This window comes from Nerophis ophidion, linkage group LG11 (assembly GCF_033978795.1).
Source record: "Nerophis ophidion isolate RoL-2023_Sa linkage group LG11, RoL_Noph_v1.0, whole genome shotgun sequence".
In the NCBI taxonomy this organism is placed as follows: Eukaryota; Metazoa; Chordata; class Actinopteri; order Syngnathiformes; family Syngnathidae; genus Nerophis; species Nerophis ophidion.
Window position 1 is genome coordinate 43,766,466 of NC_084621.1, and position 17,117 is coordinate 43,783,582.

The following is a 17,117-nucleotide window of genomic DNA, read 5'->3' on the forward strand; positions in this document are numbered from 1 at the left end:
AGTCAGTTGCTACAAAGCTCCAAACTTCATGTGACTTCCAATTAGCCCTCGTACAGTACGCTGAGAGCTTCATTGAATGGGTTTCCATGGCCAAGCAGCTGCATCTAAGCCAAACCAAGTCCAATGCAGAGCGTCGGATGCAGTGGTGTAAATCACGTCGCCACTGGACTAGAGCAGTGGAGACACCTTCTCTGGAGTGATGAATCATGCTTTTCCATCTGGCAATCTGATGGACGAGTCTGGGTTTGGAGGTTGCCAGGAGAACAGTACATTTTGGACTACATTGTGCCGAGTGTGAATTTTGGTGGAGAAGGTGCGTTTTTTTTTTTCTGGAGTTAGGTTTGGACCCATAGTTCCAGTGAAAGGAACTTTGACTGCTCCAGTATAGCAAAACATTTTGCCATGCTCCCAACCTTGTGGGAACACTCTGGACCGGACTCCCTCTTCTTCCAACATGACTGTGCACCAGTGCACATAGCAAGGTCCATAAAGCCATGGATGACAGAGTCTGGTGTGGATGGACTTGATGGGCCTGCACAGAGTCCTGACCTAAAACCAATTGAACACCCATGGTATGAATTAGAACAGAGACTGAGAGCTAGGCCTTCTCGACCAACATCAGTGTGTGACCGCAACAATACGATTTTGGAAGAATGGTTGGAAATTCCTATAAACATACTCCGCAACCTTGTGGACAGCCATCCCAGAAGAGTTGAAGCTGTAATATCTGCAAAAGGTAAACTGGCATCATATTGAATCCTATGAGTTAGGAATGGGATGGCACTTCAAGCTATATGTGAATCAAGGCAGGTGGGCCAATACTTTTGGCAATATAGTGTGTATCCAAAAGCTTTCTACGTAAATATGTCATTTCATAACGTAACTGCATATATCTACGGTTTATAGTCCAAGCAGCTAATTGATGAAATAACTTTTTTTTCTTGTAAAATTTAGTGGGTCCGGCTTATAGTCCAGAAAATATGGTAATTTACAAAAAAATACTGTCAAAAATCTAATGATAAATGCAATAAAGGAATATACTATGGCTAAAAAGAAGTCATTGTCACCTTTAACATGTTGAATATCATTTGCTGGTCACGTACAACCAAGTTGTCATGCAGCTGACTTACAGTGCATTGTTTCTTATACAGTTGTCCCTATCACGGTCATGTCTGGTCCCTATTAACACCGAGAAACCAATTTCCGCTAAACAAGACTATTATTGGTAAATCAAATGTTTTCGTTTACAACCTACTAGTTATGTTTTTCAACATAATTACAGCTCTCTAAACATTAGATATCACCCATTAGTAGTTTAAGTCTGTTCTATTGTAGGTTACAGTACTCGGCGGTAGCCCGGAATACCCTCCAAGTTTAATTAGTGTGTCCGTCACCCAGCCATAACAACACGGCCACGGCGTGGAAATGCTTAATCACTTCCTGGATAATTGCTCGGAGTTAGAACTGAGCTTTCATGTGTGAAACCACTGGTGTGGGTTGTTTGACAAAAACTTGGTCAACTTGACACGCGCAGCTAAAACAGTTTGCATTCCGTCTGAGCTTTGTGTGTCTGCGTAGTCATTGCACGTTGGTCACGGCACAGCTGTTGTTTTTTTTTTTATGTCGAAGAGAAAATGCTTCAGAATTGTTCAGTTCCACTTTGGCCAGAGAGCGGTTGATAGTCTGTCGATAGCAGTCTGAGTTAATAGCCTAAGTTGCCGATGTTATGTCTGATGCTACTTCCAGCTGTTGTTGTTTGACATCACTCAAGTCAAAGGCTCACCAATGTGGAGAGGTGTTATCAATGAGACAGGAGTTGAAGATGAAGTCCTCAAAAAGATGTTCTGCCCAAATGTGGTCAACTTGAATTAAAGTAGCGCCATGTTGTGTTGAGTAAAGATCACCCTGAACCTGGAAATGGGAGTCATACTTGGAGAAAATGCATTGCTCGCCACAACTAATGCTATTAGATAAGAAGAAAATACAGCACTGTATTGTGGCCAAACTGCTCAGTTTTTGTTTCATCCGACCACAGAACTTTCCTCCAGAAGGTCTTATCTTCATCCATGTGATGTCTGATGAAACAAAAATTGAGCTGCAATACTGTATGTTTGGAGGAGGAAAAGGTAAGGCCTTTAATTCCAAAAACACCATACTCACCGTCTAGCACGGTGGTGGTAGTATTATGCTCTGGGCCTGTTTTGCTCCCAATGGAACTGGTGCTTTAAATGGGACAATGAAAAAGGAGGATTACCTCCAAATTCTTCAGGAGAAAATCATCAGCCCGGAGGTTGAGTCCTGGGCGCAGTTGGGCGTTCCAACAGGACAATGACCCCAAACACATTTCAAAAGTGGTAAAAGAATGGCTAAATCAGGCTAGAATTAAGGTTTTAGAATGGCCTTCCCAAAGTCCTGACTTTAACGTGTGGACAAATGCTGAAGAAACAAGTCAATGTCAGAATACCAACACATTTAGCTGAACTGCAGCAATTTTATCAAATTGAGTGGTCAAAAAATCAACAAGAAGCTTGCCAGAAGCTTGTGGATGGCTAGCAAAAATGTCTTATTGCAAGAGACATGTAACTAAATATCGACATTGCTGTATGTATACTTTTGGCCCAGCAGATTTGCACATTTTCAGTAGACCCATAATAAATTCATAAAAGAACCAAATATCATGAATGTATTGTTTTGTGACCAACAAGTATGTGCTCCGATCACTGTATTATAAAAAATAAGAGTTGTATAAATGACCGACAACTCAAGACAGCCATGACATTATGTTCTTTACAAGTGCATGTATATGTGTATTTGATTGTGACTGTAACACAAATTAAACGTGATTTAATCCGCAATATTCAGAGTGCGATGTGGGAGAAAAAAAACATCCATGATCTGTTCTTTGTTCATCAGTTTTCTCCACTCAGTCTTATCTTCGTGTTCATCTTCATTTTCCTCCCATCCAGAGCCAATGCGTGCACTGCGGGGTCTCACAGCCACAGACATCCAGCCCAGGCAGTTGTCCCTGCTGTGGGAGAACTTGGCGTTCAACGTGACACGCTGCCACACCTACTCAGTGTCCCTGTGCTACCGCTACACCATGGCGGGCGGTGGCGGCGGCCACAACACGACCGTGCGCGAATGCCTAGCTGTGGAGCAAAACAGCTCACGCTTCACGCTGCGTGATCTGCCGCCCTACCACGGCATCCATGTCCGTCTGTCACTGGTCAACCCTGAGGGCAAGAAAGAGGGCAGAGAGGTCACCTTCCAGACTGAAGAAGACAGTAAGTCCTGCGAGGATGTTGGGAAAAAGACAGCTAAACAAAGAAAAGTTTTAGTCAAAAATGATACTTCTGATCTAATTTCGGTTAGAGTTTTTTCGCCAAGTACCACCTCAGAAAACACTTCGTTCTCCAAGTACTATAACAATGACCAACATTAAAGGCCTACTGAAATGAGATGTTCTTATTTAAACGGGGATAGCAGGTCCATTCTATGTGTCATACTTGATCATTTCGCGATATTGCCATATTTTTGCTGAAAGGATTTAGTAGAGAACATCCACGATAAAGTTCGCAACTTTCGGTCCTAAGAGAAAAGCCCTGCCTCTACCGGAAGTCGCAGACGATGACGTCAACCGTATGATGGCTCCTCATATATTCAACATTGATTTTAATGGGAGCCTCCAACAAAAAGTGCTTTTCGGACCGAGAAAACAATTTCCCCATTATTTGAGTGAGGATGAAAGATTCGTGTTTGAGGATATTGATAGCGACGGACTAGAAAAAAAACAAAAAACAAAAACAAGTTAAAAAAAACAAAAACGCGATTGCATCGGACGGATTCAGATTTTTTTAGACACATTTACTAGGATAATTCTGGGAAATCCCTTATCTTTCTATTGTGTTGCTAGTGTTTTAGTGATATTAAATAGTACCTGATAGTCGGAGGGGTGTGTCCACGGGTGTCTTGACGCCATGTGTCTCAGGGGAGTCAACGGCAGCTATGGATGGCACAAGCTCAGCTTTTCTCCGGTAAGAAGCGACTTTTTAACCACAATTTTCTCACCGAAACCTGCTGGTTGACATTCCGTTCTGATTCATGTTCGCTTGATCGCGCTCTGATCCATAGTAACGTTTCACCTCCAGGAATTTTAAACAAGGAATCACAGTGTGTTTGTGTGGCTAAAGGCTAAAGCTTCCCAACTCCATCTTTCTACTTTGACTTCTCCAATATTAATTGAACAAATTGCAAAAGATTCAGCAACACAGATGTCCAAAATACTGTGTAGTTATGCGTTAAAGCAGACGACTTTTAGCTGTCTGTGTGCGCAGCGCTCATACTTCCTAAAAACCCATGATGTCTTGCGTACACGTCATCATTACACGACGTTTTTAAGACGAAACTCCCGGAAATTTAAAATTGCTATTTAGTAAACTAAAAAGGCCGTATTGGCATATGTTGCAATGTTAATATTTCATCATTGATATATAAACTATCAGACTGCGTGGTGGGTAGTAGTGGGTTTCAGTAGGCCTTTAAAATACAGTAGCATAATAGGACTAAATATTCATAAAAAAACAAGGCAGAGGTATATTTAATATTTTAATTATTTACACACAGTTTGAACAGTAACACTGTGTTTGAATATTTAAGTGGTATTTAAGTGTTGAGTCTGCGTACCACTCGTGTTATGCGTGCCACAGTTTGAGAATCACCGCTCTTTGCGATTGTTTAAGAAAACAACAACTAGGGGCATGAATAATAATATAATCAAAAGGTTCAGAGAATCTGGAGAAATCACTCCACATAAGCGGCATGGACGGAAACCAACATTGAATGACCATGACCTTCGATCTCTCAAACGGCACTGTATCAAAAACCGACATCAATCTCTAAAGGATATCACCACATGGACTCAGGAAGACTTCAGACAACCACTGTCACTAATAAAGTTTGTCGCTACATCTGTAAGTGCAAGTTAAAATTGTACTATGCAAAGCAAAATCCATTTATCAACAGCATCCAGAAATTCCGCTGGCTTCTCTGGGACCGAGATCATCTAGGATGGACTGATGCAAAGTGGAAAAATGTTCCGTGGTCTGACGAGTCCACATTTCAAATTGTTTTTGGAAAATATGGACATTTGTGTCCTCGGGAACAAAAAGGTAAATAACCATCCGGACTGTTATAGGCGCAAAGTTCAAAAGGCAGCCTCTGTTGTTATGGGGGTGTATTAGTGCCCAATGCATGGGTAACTTACACATCTGCGAAGGCACCATTAATGCTGAAAGGTACATACAACCTTTGGAGCAACATATATTGCCATTCAAGCAACGTTATCATGGACGCCCCTGCTTATTTCAGCAAGACAATGCCACACCACGTGCTACAACAGCGTGGCTTCATAGTAAAAGAGTCCGGGTACTACACTGGCCTGCCTGTAGTCCAGACCTGTCTCCCACTGAACATTTTGAAGCCTAAAATACGACAATAGAGACCCCGGACTGTTGAACAACTTAAGCTGAACATCAAGCAAGAATGGGAACGAATTCCACCTGAAAAGCTTCAAAAATGTGTTTCCTCAGTTCCAAAACGTTTATTGAGTGTTGTTAAAAGAAAAGGTGATGTAACACAGTGGTGAACATGCCCTCTCCCAACTACTTTGGCACATGTTGCAGCCATGAAATTCTAAGTTAATTATTATTTGCAAAAAAAAAATTAAGTTTATGAGTTTGAACATCAAATATCTTGTCTTTGTAGTGCATTCAATTGAATATGGGTTGAAAAGGATTTGAAAAACATTGTATTCCATTTATATTTACATCTAACACAATTTCCCAACTCATATGTATGAGTATTAATATATTGTATTAATGTTGTGTCACATAGCTCATAACTGAGGTGCGTTCAAGGAACCTTGATTAAAGTTCGAAACAGATGCACTATTAATAATGTAATAATCATTATGATAATTATGGTAACAGTTTAGTATGGGGAACATTTTCACTATTAACTACTTGCTTATTAAAGTAACAAAGACTTCATTTAGAGTTTTTTGGACACTAGGACAGTGGTTCTCAACCTTTTTTCAGTGATGTACCCCCTGTGAACATTTTTTTAATTCAAGTACCCCCTGATTAGAGCAATGCATTTTTAGTTGAAAAAAAGAGATAAAGAAGTAAAATACAGCACTATGTCAGCAGTTTCTGATTTATTAAATTGTATAACAGTGCAAATTATTGCTTATTTGTAGTGGTCTTTCTTGAACTTTTTGGAAAAAAAGATATAAAAAGTGATTCAATTAAAAGAAGAACACAGAAGTAATCATCAACTTAAAGTTCCTTCTTTGGGGATTGTAATAGAGATCCATCTGGATTCATGAAGTTAATTCTAAACATTTCTTTACAAAAAATAAATGTTTTACATCAATATTTATGGAACATGTCCACAAAGAAATTTAGCTGTCAACAATGAATATTGCATTGTTGCATTTCTTTTCACAGTTTATGAACTTACATTCATATTTAATTGAAGTATTATTCAATAAATATATTTATAAAGGACTTTTGAATTGTTGCTATTTTTAGAATATTTAAAAAAAAATCTCACATACCCTTTGGCATAGCTTCAAGTACCCCCAGAGGTACGCCTACCCCCATTTGAGAACCACTGCACTAAGGGAACATATAAGGGTTAGGTTTACTAATAAGCAATTGTTCTGAGGTTATTGAGGGAAGACTTTTAGTTAATGCCTTACGGGTTGTAAAATAAGGCCATATAGAATAAGGCATTAATAAGTACTTAATAATGACTAATAAACAGCCAATATGTTACTAATTTGCATGTTTATAAGCAAGTAATTAATGGTGAATATGTGTTCCCCATACTAAAGTGTTAACATAATGATGTGTTATGCTTGTTATTATCCAATTATCCTGCATGAATCAGCTGACTTCTACCTTACACTGTGAAGAAATGGACATTTGACGTATGTATATATATATATATATATATATATATATATATATATATATATATATATATATATATATATATGTATATATATATATATATATATATATATATATATATAATTGTTAAAGTATAAGTGATTAATGATATTTGTATGATTATTACAACCTACGGTGTGAGTCTAATGACAATAATAAATAAGTACTATTTAAACCAGCATGGGGTCATAAACAATGAACAACCTAAACCTTGTTTATATGTTTGCATTAGCCACTTTCTGGATTTTTCCCACCAACATTGCTTTACTGTGCATTTACTGTAGCAATGTCCATTATATAGTGCAACTCTGAACACGTATCGACAGGGAACGAGACAATACAATTTCCTGTCTGCTGCCTTTAATTAAATGTGTCAACCTGCTGTAAATAACAGTTTATCCGCTGCGGCGCTTTGTTCCCGAGCCGCCGTGACAAGGTGGTCGTGACTTGGCCGATGTAAACAGAAGAAGCTCAGTTTCCTTGACAAATGTGTAATATGACAATGTCTTCCAGTCCCAGGAGGCATAGCACCAGAGTCACTCACCTTCACCCCGCTGGATGACATGATCTTTCTCAAGTGGGAGGAGCCTTTGGAGCCCAACGGCCTTATCACCCAGTATGAGGTGAGTGAGTCGAGTCAAGCCAATGTCTGCCAACTGCAACATTTGCTTTGTTCTCTTTTGGCATGGAAATAATCCACCTCTATTGATCCTTTTGTAGTTGTTGAAATGCTTTTACACCACTTCTATTTGCTCATCACTTTGTATTTGCTAGTAATGTATTGCTACAAATGTACTGATAATCAGGTCATTTAGAGCAGTGTTTTTCAACCTTTTTTGAGCCAAGACACATTTTTTGCGTTGAAAAAATGCGGAGGCACACCATCAGCAGAAATCATTAAAAATATGAAACTCAGGTGACAGTAAAAAGTCGTTGTCGCAATTGTTGGATATGACTTTAAAGCATATATGCATCACAATAGCTCTTGTCTCAAAGTAGGTGTACTGTCACCACCTGTCACATAACACCCTGACTTATTTGGAGTTTTTTGCTATTTTCCTGTGTGTAGTATTTTACTTCTTGTCCTGTGCTCCTATCTTGGTGGATTTTTCTCTTTTTTTGGTATTTACCTGGAGCAGTTTCATGTCTTCCTTTGAGCGATATTTCCCCAATCCATTTTGTTTAACAATCAAGAATATTTCAGTTATTTTTATCCTTCTTTGTGGGGACATTGTTGATTGTCATGTAATGTTCGGATGTACTTTGTGGACGCCGTCTTTGCTTCACAGTAAGTCTTTGCCGTCCAGCATTCTGTTTTTGTTGACTTTGCAGCCAGTTCAGTTTTAGTTTCGTTCTCCATAGCCTTCTCTAAGCTTCAATTCCTTTTATTAGGGGCACTCACCTTTTGTTTATTTTTGGTTTAAGCATTAGATACCTTTTTTGCCTGCACCCTGCCTCCTGCTGTTTCTGACATTTGTAAGCAATTAGCTACCGGCTGCCACCTAGGTAGGTAGGTCTTTATTGTCTTGCAACAAGTACAACGAAACTTTGTTTTCAGCACAAACCTGTTCAAGATTAGACAAACAAACAGTGTACAGGGGTACAGAAAAAGAACGCTGATGGGTAGCCATTAGGTGCCCCGTAAAAGATGGGAAAAAGGTAAACGCTGGGGACGGATGAGTAAAAAAATACAATCCAGACTGGGCTCCTAAGGGCGCCCAGTTCGGAGTGAGAAAAAACCTCCATAGCAAAGCACATATACATATTACAACATACATCTCAAGATATCTAGCAACCGAGGAAGGTAGTTCAAGGTCATGGTGGTAGGTCGCAGCTCTCAGGCGCTGACCATCCATTCATCACCCCTACGGGATTTGCATCAAGGGCGTTGGATTGGGGGACAGGGGGGTGTATGTGTGGCGTATATTTTTTTGTGGATGTGTGTGTGTGTGTGTGTGTGTGTGTGTGTGTGTGTGTATAAGCCCATAGTGTGTCTCTGTTCCGCGGCCTTGATGTATTTGCCGTCGCTAGTCCAAAATTCACAACAACAGGTGTGTGTCCATGAGAGACAAAAAAGCGAGTTTGTTGTGTCGTCACTGCAGCGATCTTCGGGAGACTCTCGAAGCCAGGGAAACAATCCAAGTTAAAATGATTTGTATGTGAGTGAAAATAAAATTTGCTTTTCACTCTAAAATTGTCTATGATTGGTCCTAAAAAACTGCGGGGTAGACAGTCCGATGTAACCCACAGTTCTTCCCGCATCCTCCAATCATTTGTGGCAGCTTTGGGGTACTTTGAAGACTGGCGGCAACTTCCAATTTGTCGACAAACCAGAGCAACATTTACTCCAATCAGCAGATGTCCTGTTGTCATAATTCCGAATAGGTGGATATCTTCACGTCCTCGACAGAAAAGGGTCGCCGGGCACGCGGCCCTCCTTCTTCTCCCAAGAGTCCGTCGTGTGTCCAGCAACAACCGCTTTGTTACGGCAGCAGGTTCCCCCAAACCCAAGATCTTGTCAATTTTTTGGAGGCCAGTTAAATAGTTCCAATGTTTGGATTTGGAGAGCAGCGCAAAAAAGAGGCAACAAGAAAGTTAAGACAAGACAAAACAAAGAAGCAAGCAGGAGAGATAAGGGAGAGGAAAGGGGAGCGTCGATCTGCGGCACAGTGGTTGAAAAGCACTGATTTAGAGAACGTGGGCTTCAATAGACAACAAAAAACACTACTGGTTTGCCTGTTGCTACTTCACATTCAAGCTATTGGTGTTTTTTTTTTTTTCATGACATGTAAATAATATTCAATTCAAAATGTGGTGTGTTGACACTACTCTTTTATCCCCACTGTGATGTTTTGGGAGTCATGTGTATCTGATTTTATAAAGGAACTTGCCTATCATTTGCAATCCATCATCGATCCATCCATTTTCATACCGCTTGTCCCCTTTGGGGTCACGGGGGGTCGCTGGAGCCTGTCTCAGCTGCATTCTGGCGGAAGGCGGAGTACACCCTGGACAAGTCGCCACCTCATCGCAGGGCCAACACAGATAGACAGACAACATTCACACTCACATTCACACACTAGGGCCAATTGAATGTTGCCAATCAAACTATCGCCAGGTGCATGTTTTTGGAAGTGGGAGGAAGCCGGAGTACCCGGAGGGAACCTACGCAGTCACGGGGAGAACATGCAAACTCCACACAGAATGATTCCAAGCTCGGGATTGAACTCAGGACTACTCAGGACCTTTGTATTGTGAGGCAGATGAACTAACCCCTCTTCCACCGTGTTGCCCCAATTGCAATCCAATCCACTGTATTTATACAGCACATTTTCAAAAACAATAGAAATTTCACAAAGTGCTGCACAGAAGTTAAGACAAACATACTAGAAGAGGCAGTAATATAAAACATTTAACTATAAACAAGTAAATACAGTACATACAATACATCAGAGAAAGTAAAATAGACTAAAATCACACAACTCTCAAGCTGGTTTAAAAGCCAAAGAGTAGAAAATGTGTTTTTTTCAGACATGATTTCAAAGACATTAAAGAGGAAGCCGTCTGAATAACAATGGGGATATTGTTCCAAAGTTTTGGAGCCACAGCAGAAAATGCACGTTCACCTCTGGACGACAAGAATAAACTGATCAGCTGACCTCAGAGACCTTGCCGGGGTGCACAATTTTAAAAGCTTTGACATAGAGTATATTGTGGCGCTAATCAGTTAAGAGATTTAGAAATAAACAACAATATTTTAAAATGAATTCTAAAATTAACTGGGAGCCAGTGAAGGGATTCTAAAATGGGGGTAATGTGTTCATATTTTTAATGAAGTGAAGTGAATTATATTTATATAGCGCTTTTCTCAAGTGACTCAAAGCGCTTTACATAGTGAAACCCAATATGTAAGTTACATTTAAACCAGTGTGGGTGGCACTGGGAGCAGGTGGGTAAAGTGTCTTGCCCAAGGACACAACGGCAGTGACTAGGATGGCTGAAGCGGGAATCGAACCTGCAACCCTCAAGTTGCTGGCACGGCCACTCTACCAACCAGCTATGCCGGTTACAAGGCGAGCACTAGTATTTTGGACCAACCGAAATCGAGTGATTGAGGCCTGCTTCATTCCAACGCAGAGGGAGTTACAGTCATCCAAACGTGATGAAATAAAAGCATGGATTACCCGCTCAAAGTCGTTAAAATATAAAACTGATTACATTTTTGCTGAAAGTCTAAAATGATAAAAACTACATCATACAACAGAGTTAACCTGCTGCTCCAATTTAAAATCTTTGTCGAACTTAAATCCAAGATTTGTGACTGTTGGTTTTAAATAAGGCATCAGGGGGTCCAGGTCTGTCTTGCTTGTGAGTCAAATAAAATAATTTCCGTCTTGCTATCATTTAAGTTCAGAAAGTTTACCGCCAACCATGCTTTTGTGTCCTTAAGACAATTTAAAATTGATTTTAAACTTGTGTCACTTATCTTATCTTCAGGCTCAAAAATATAAGGTTTTTGGGTTATCTTTTGTTGCAAAGTAACCATTGTTGTCCCTCATGAAGTTTGCCCTGAGTAGTAGTGAATATTGTGATACGTCTGTGAAATTAATACGCAGCCGTATGCAAAATGAGCAAAATCTGTAATTATTACATATTATGTTTGTGCTTGGGCTTCACGGTGGCAGAGGGGTTAGTGCGTCTGCCTCACAATACGAAGGTCCTGCAGTCCTGGGTTCAAATCCAGGCTCGGGATCTTTCTGTGTGGAGTTTGCATGTTCTCCCCGTGAATGCGTGGGTTTCCTCCGGGTACTCCGGCTTCCTCCCACCTCCAAAGACATGCACCTGGGGATAGGTTGATTGGCAACACTAAATGGTCCCTAGTGTGTGAATGTGAGTGTGAATGTTGTCTGTCTATCTGTGTTGGCCCTGCGATGAGGTGGCGACTTGTCCAGGGTGTACCCCGCCTTCCGCCCGATTGTAGCTGAGATAAGCGCCAGCGCCCCCCGCGACCCCAAAAGGGAATAAGCGGTAGAAAAATGGATGGATGGATGTTTGTGCTTGTTATTACATTACATACTTACTTGTATATAAAACATTTATGGATGTTTTTGGATGTTTTTTTGGAGCGCTTTATATGTGAAATTGAGCAACTCCCATTAGCTCTATTGTTGGCTGACTTTTGCTAATTTACCCTTTAGCTCCTGTTTTGTCTGCCTGTAATGTTTGTCTGATCTTGAATTGGATTGTGCTGAAAATGTTATTAATTTCCCCTCAGGGATTGATAAAATATTTCTGATTCTGATAATGCATAAAAAAGAAGTACATATGTGTGCTTGTCTCACATAATGATTGTGAATGATTAGCAAAATAAATGAAACAAATGATCCTTTTGTCACCTAAAAAAATACAGAGGACATGACCTTAGTGTTCTCAATGGTAGTTACGACCATGGCTGTGGATACTTCCTCAATGTTTCAAACCACACGTTGCTATTCTTTAGACTCATATTGACATAGCAAAAGTTACAAAAAGTTAAAAAATGATGTGAAAAGACTTTAAAAAAAAGCACACTGAGGAAAGCAGCTAACTGCTGTGCTCCCTGAATGAGCAGTGAGCACCGGAGATCCCGCCCACAATGGCTGGACTGCCAGGAACAACATGGCTGTGCCAAAAGGCACACACAGGGTGAATGAAACGGTAGTACAATAAGATAAAGCATGTTTTTATTCAGTTTGTGGTTTGTAAATTAAAAGTCTGCACAACGAGGGGTTCTTAAATCGAGGTTTGACTGTAGCCTTCTAACTCGCTAAGAAAATGTTGGTCATTACGATTTAAGATGGATTGTACACACTGTTTTAATCCATGCTGCCTCTATGAAATGAATTAAAAGGAAGAAGAAAAATGTTGTTGTTTTTTCCGGTATGGGGCCTAACCAACATTGAATTCACCTTAATGCACAGTAGGGTTGTATGGTATAACCGGTATTAGAATAGTACCGCGATACTAATGAATCATATTTGGTACTATACCGCCTCTGAAAAGTACCGGTCGCTGTAAGCACTCTGTTGAGCAGTATCATGATTTGGTGTTCAAAGAGTGTACTGTTCCGTTTGAGACCTTCCAACCATTTCCTTCATTGGCCTCTGTCGCAATGTCCCCTCAAGGATATTATTGAATAGGGTTTGTGTCCTGACATAAAATGGATGCGGTAGAGGAATTATTTATTTATTTTTATACTGTGTGTTGATCTCCCTCCACTGACTGTAAATGCTTTATAGAGCGCTGTAGAAATCCTCTTCATTTATCTCGTATTAAACTATTGTCCACTCTGCTTGAGCCTATTGATTGAATAACAAGGCTTCTGCGTCCTTGCTCAGCTCTTTGCTCCATTGAGCATCTTTTAGATTTTGTGGGGGTGGATTTAACCCGGACACAAGGTGCACTCAGAAATCTATTGTGTGTTGTTTGTTTTTGCTTTGTGAATGAAGACACATGCAACACTTGTTTTGAATGGTTATCCTGAGAACACAGACTTTTGAAAACAGGTTTCATGGTTTGCATGTCATGTTTTTAATTAACAACTGCGATATAGGATATCATAGTTCTAGCTGCTCGGTTGTTTGATGACTGCGCTTCATTGATTATATTACAATTGACATCATAACTCCTTTGTTGTTTTCCAACTTGCCCAACCTTTGAGCTGCTCGTTTGCATGTATAAATAAATGTATGTATTGGATTTAAGTAAAGGAGTCCTATTATTAAAAAACAACAAAAAAAAAACATTTTTTTTTCCTACACTGTTGTGTATTTGGTATTTACATAAGTCCCCAAAAATTTAAATCGAACCATGGAGGCATTGCGGAGATATTTATAAAACAATCTTGCCTTTTTTTCATACTTCTTCCAAATGATCCATTTGGAATTTCCCCCATTAGTTTTTGTATTATTGTATTTTTTTTGTCCTGTGTAGCTACTCAGGCAAATCATATATATAGTTGATGTAGCTACCCATATCGGCTGTACAGATTTACTTTATAAAAGAGAAATGTGGGATCATTCTCTTGTTACCTTATTTGTATTTGACTTTATTACATTTGTTAAAATTAAAATATTAAAATTATAAAAATTTATAAAATTTATATTATAATGTGGTGCAGCCGGGCCGGAGCAGGAGGGTATAGAAAGAGAAAAAAAAAGAAGACAAAGGGGGTAATTGAGGGGATGAGAGGGGTATAAGACAGAGAGACCACAACAAAACCAATAACAACAACAACAGAACAGCATCCGCGACTAAGATATGTACAAATATGATATGTACAAATATGATGGAAAAGGTGAAAACAAAGGAGCAGTTAGTGAAGCATATATTAATAACACATAAATGACAAGGGACATTATTGCACTACAAATGGTGCAATAAAAATACCAATAGAAATATCACTATTGATAATGAATAATAACAATAATTACCTCTATTATCAAAAATACAATTGTTTCAAATGCAACAATACATATATGTTATGTATAATAACCTTGTAGATTGTTATAGTAAAAATAGGTTAAGCTTTGTCAGTGTGCCATGTGTTACCCAGTTTCCCCAAGGGCAACGGCATTAATTTATGTTTCATGAAACGTGATTATATGTATAAGTGTATGTATGGATATGTACTTGTATACGTGCAGTATGTGTTTATTTATGTTTGTACAGTGAATGTATATGTACAGTATGTGTATATGTATGTTTGTACAGTATGTGCATATGTAAATTTTTCCCGAATGTGACATCAGCGGATATCTCCATATATGGTTTAAATGTACCCAGATTGCCTTTCCGTGCTGTAAACAAAAAGCTTCTTATTTTTTTCTATCCTCTTGTTGTGGGGCAGATAGGCTCATGTATGCACATGCATCCTCCGCTGTAGCATATACCGGTAGTTTAAACTTATATCTGTCAATAGTTTCAATAAAACTACAACATCGATGGCGGGGAGGAGATGCAGTCGAAGTGGAGGCACGTAAATAAGCCCGCTCACAGAACGGCGCATCCTCAAGAGAAGGTCAGAGAGCGGCCCTTTAGATGGTCTCTAAAACATAAAACCATAGAATCGCCATTACATGTCATGTAGACCACAAAGAAATATTTAAATTCTACGAAAAAAATCATAATATACTTGTGGATTGGTCTTACTGTGTGAATGTGAGTGTGAATGTTGTCTGTCTATCTGTGTTGGCTTTGCGATGAGGTGGCGACTTGTCCAATGTGTACACCGCCTTCTGCCTGTGTGCAGCTGAGATAGGCTCCAGCACTCCCCGCTACCCCATAAGGGACAAGCGGTAGACAATGAATGGATGGATGACCCATTTAAGTAATTCCAGGACATTTATAGTGCCGAGGTATGCCATTGCTTCTAAACTTCCGAGCTTAAATGGTTCTGTGACAGAGCTTTTAACTGAAAACACTTGTATCTCAAATCAACGGCGCCCATTGAAACGAATGAAATCAGTCTAATCGGCGCTTCCCGCCTTGCTCCCCCCAAAAAAACCCTGCAAAATTTTAACATGCCCTTTAAGAAGAAAAACAAAGAGATATGACAAACAATATGATATATGTATTATGTAGTTTTATGAATTAGTTTTTGCATTAATTACATCAATGCATTACTTATATGGGCGTACCCATGTAAATGCTCTAGGCCTGCCCTCTCGCCTGCTCTGCTTTGGAAGTTATCGCTGTGCGCTGCTCTGTTTTCTAATGATTGCACATTGTTCGCAAGCTGAGCAATGGTCCCAAGGTAACGTTTGTTGGGGTAGGAGGATGTATTATCCTTTAGAGGCAAGCACTTGCAAAATACAAAGGAGAGGCTTGGCATCACTGGCCAGACCTACGGAAGTCCTTGGTAGTGTGACCAGAGGTGAGTGTGAAGTACATGGGCAGGTACAGGTCTACAAAGCTTTGTGTACGGGTAATAGCTGCTTTGTAGGAGACCAAAAATGAAATACAAAGGGCCGAAAATGTATATAATAGGTCCTCCTTACCCAGATGGGTAAGATAATCACAAAATCTGTGGTTGAGTGTAATTTAGTACATTTCTATACGTGCCGTATGTTGAGCGCAGTTCCAAGTGTGTTTATTACACAGACGCAAAGTGCTCTTTATGTGCTCATCCTCGTCAGATTGCGGTAATGACATCTTATGTAGCTCTCCACTTTTTCAGGGTATAATTGGAAACTCACTTGAGAGTACTGTGCAAGTCAGCCCTACAAATAAAACTTTGAAAAAAGGTGCAACTTTATGGGACTCTTATATATAGCAATTGACAAGTTTTACAAACTGTTAATTAAGGTCCTGAACATTAATCAAATGCTGAAACACTCAAACATCCACTTGAACTGTGGTGTCCTTTGTCCTTGGCTCACAGAAATTAAGTATAATTTTGACTTGCAATTTATAGCCTTAACTGCAGTGAATGAAACAATCAAGCCTCCCCTATTATATTGGACCAGTGGTTCCATGCAACAGTGTAAGGCAGTGGTTCTCAACCTTTTTTCAGTGATGTACCCCCCTGTGGACATTTTTTTTATTTCAAGTACCCCCTAATCAGAGCAAAGCATTTTTGGTTGAAAAAAAGAGATGAAGAAGTAAAATACAGCACTATTAAATTGTATAACAGTGCAAAATATTGTTCATTTGGCATGGTCTTTCTTGAAATATTTGAAAAAATAATAAATAAATTAAAAAATAACTAAAAACGTTTTGAAAAATAAACAAGTGATTCAATTATAAATAAAGATTTCTACACATAGAAGTAATCATCAACTTAAAGTGCCCTCTTTGGAGATTGTAATAGAGATCCATCTGGATTCATCAACTTAATTCTAAACATTTCTTCACTAAAAAATACATCTTTAACATCAATATTTATGGAACATGTCCACAAAAATCTAGCTGTCAACACTGAATATTGCATTGTTGCATTTCTTTTTACAGTTTATGAACTTACATTCATATTTTGTTGAAGTATTATTCAATAAATATGTTTATAAAGGATTTCTGAATTCTTGTTTTTTTGAGAATATTTTTAAATATCTCACGTACCCCTTG

General features: G+C 39.3%; 1 protein-coding gene across 4 annotated transcripts in view; it reads left to right on the top strand.

The window, feature by feature from the left end:
• The window catches only part of LOC133562154 (receptor-type tyrosine-protein phosphatase U), a 565,556-nt gene that overhangs the window by 375,029 nt on the left and 173,410 nt on the right, over positions 1 to 17,117 (top strand). For all 4 annotated transcript variants that reach the window (XM_061916074.1, XM_061916075.1, XM_061916076.1 and 1 more), the window contains exons 8-9: positions 2,967 to 3,284; positions 7,527 to 7,636. In XM_061916074.1, coding sequence (XP_061772058.1) covers positions 2,967 to 3,284; positions 7,527 to 7,636 — 428 coding nt within the window. The remainder of the gene's footprint in view (positions 1 to 2,966; positions 3,285 to 7,526; positions 7,637 to 17,117) is intronic.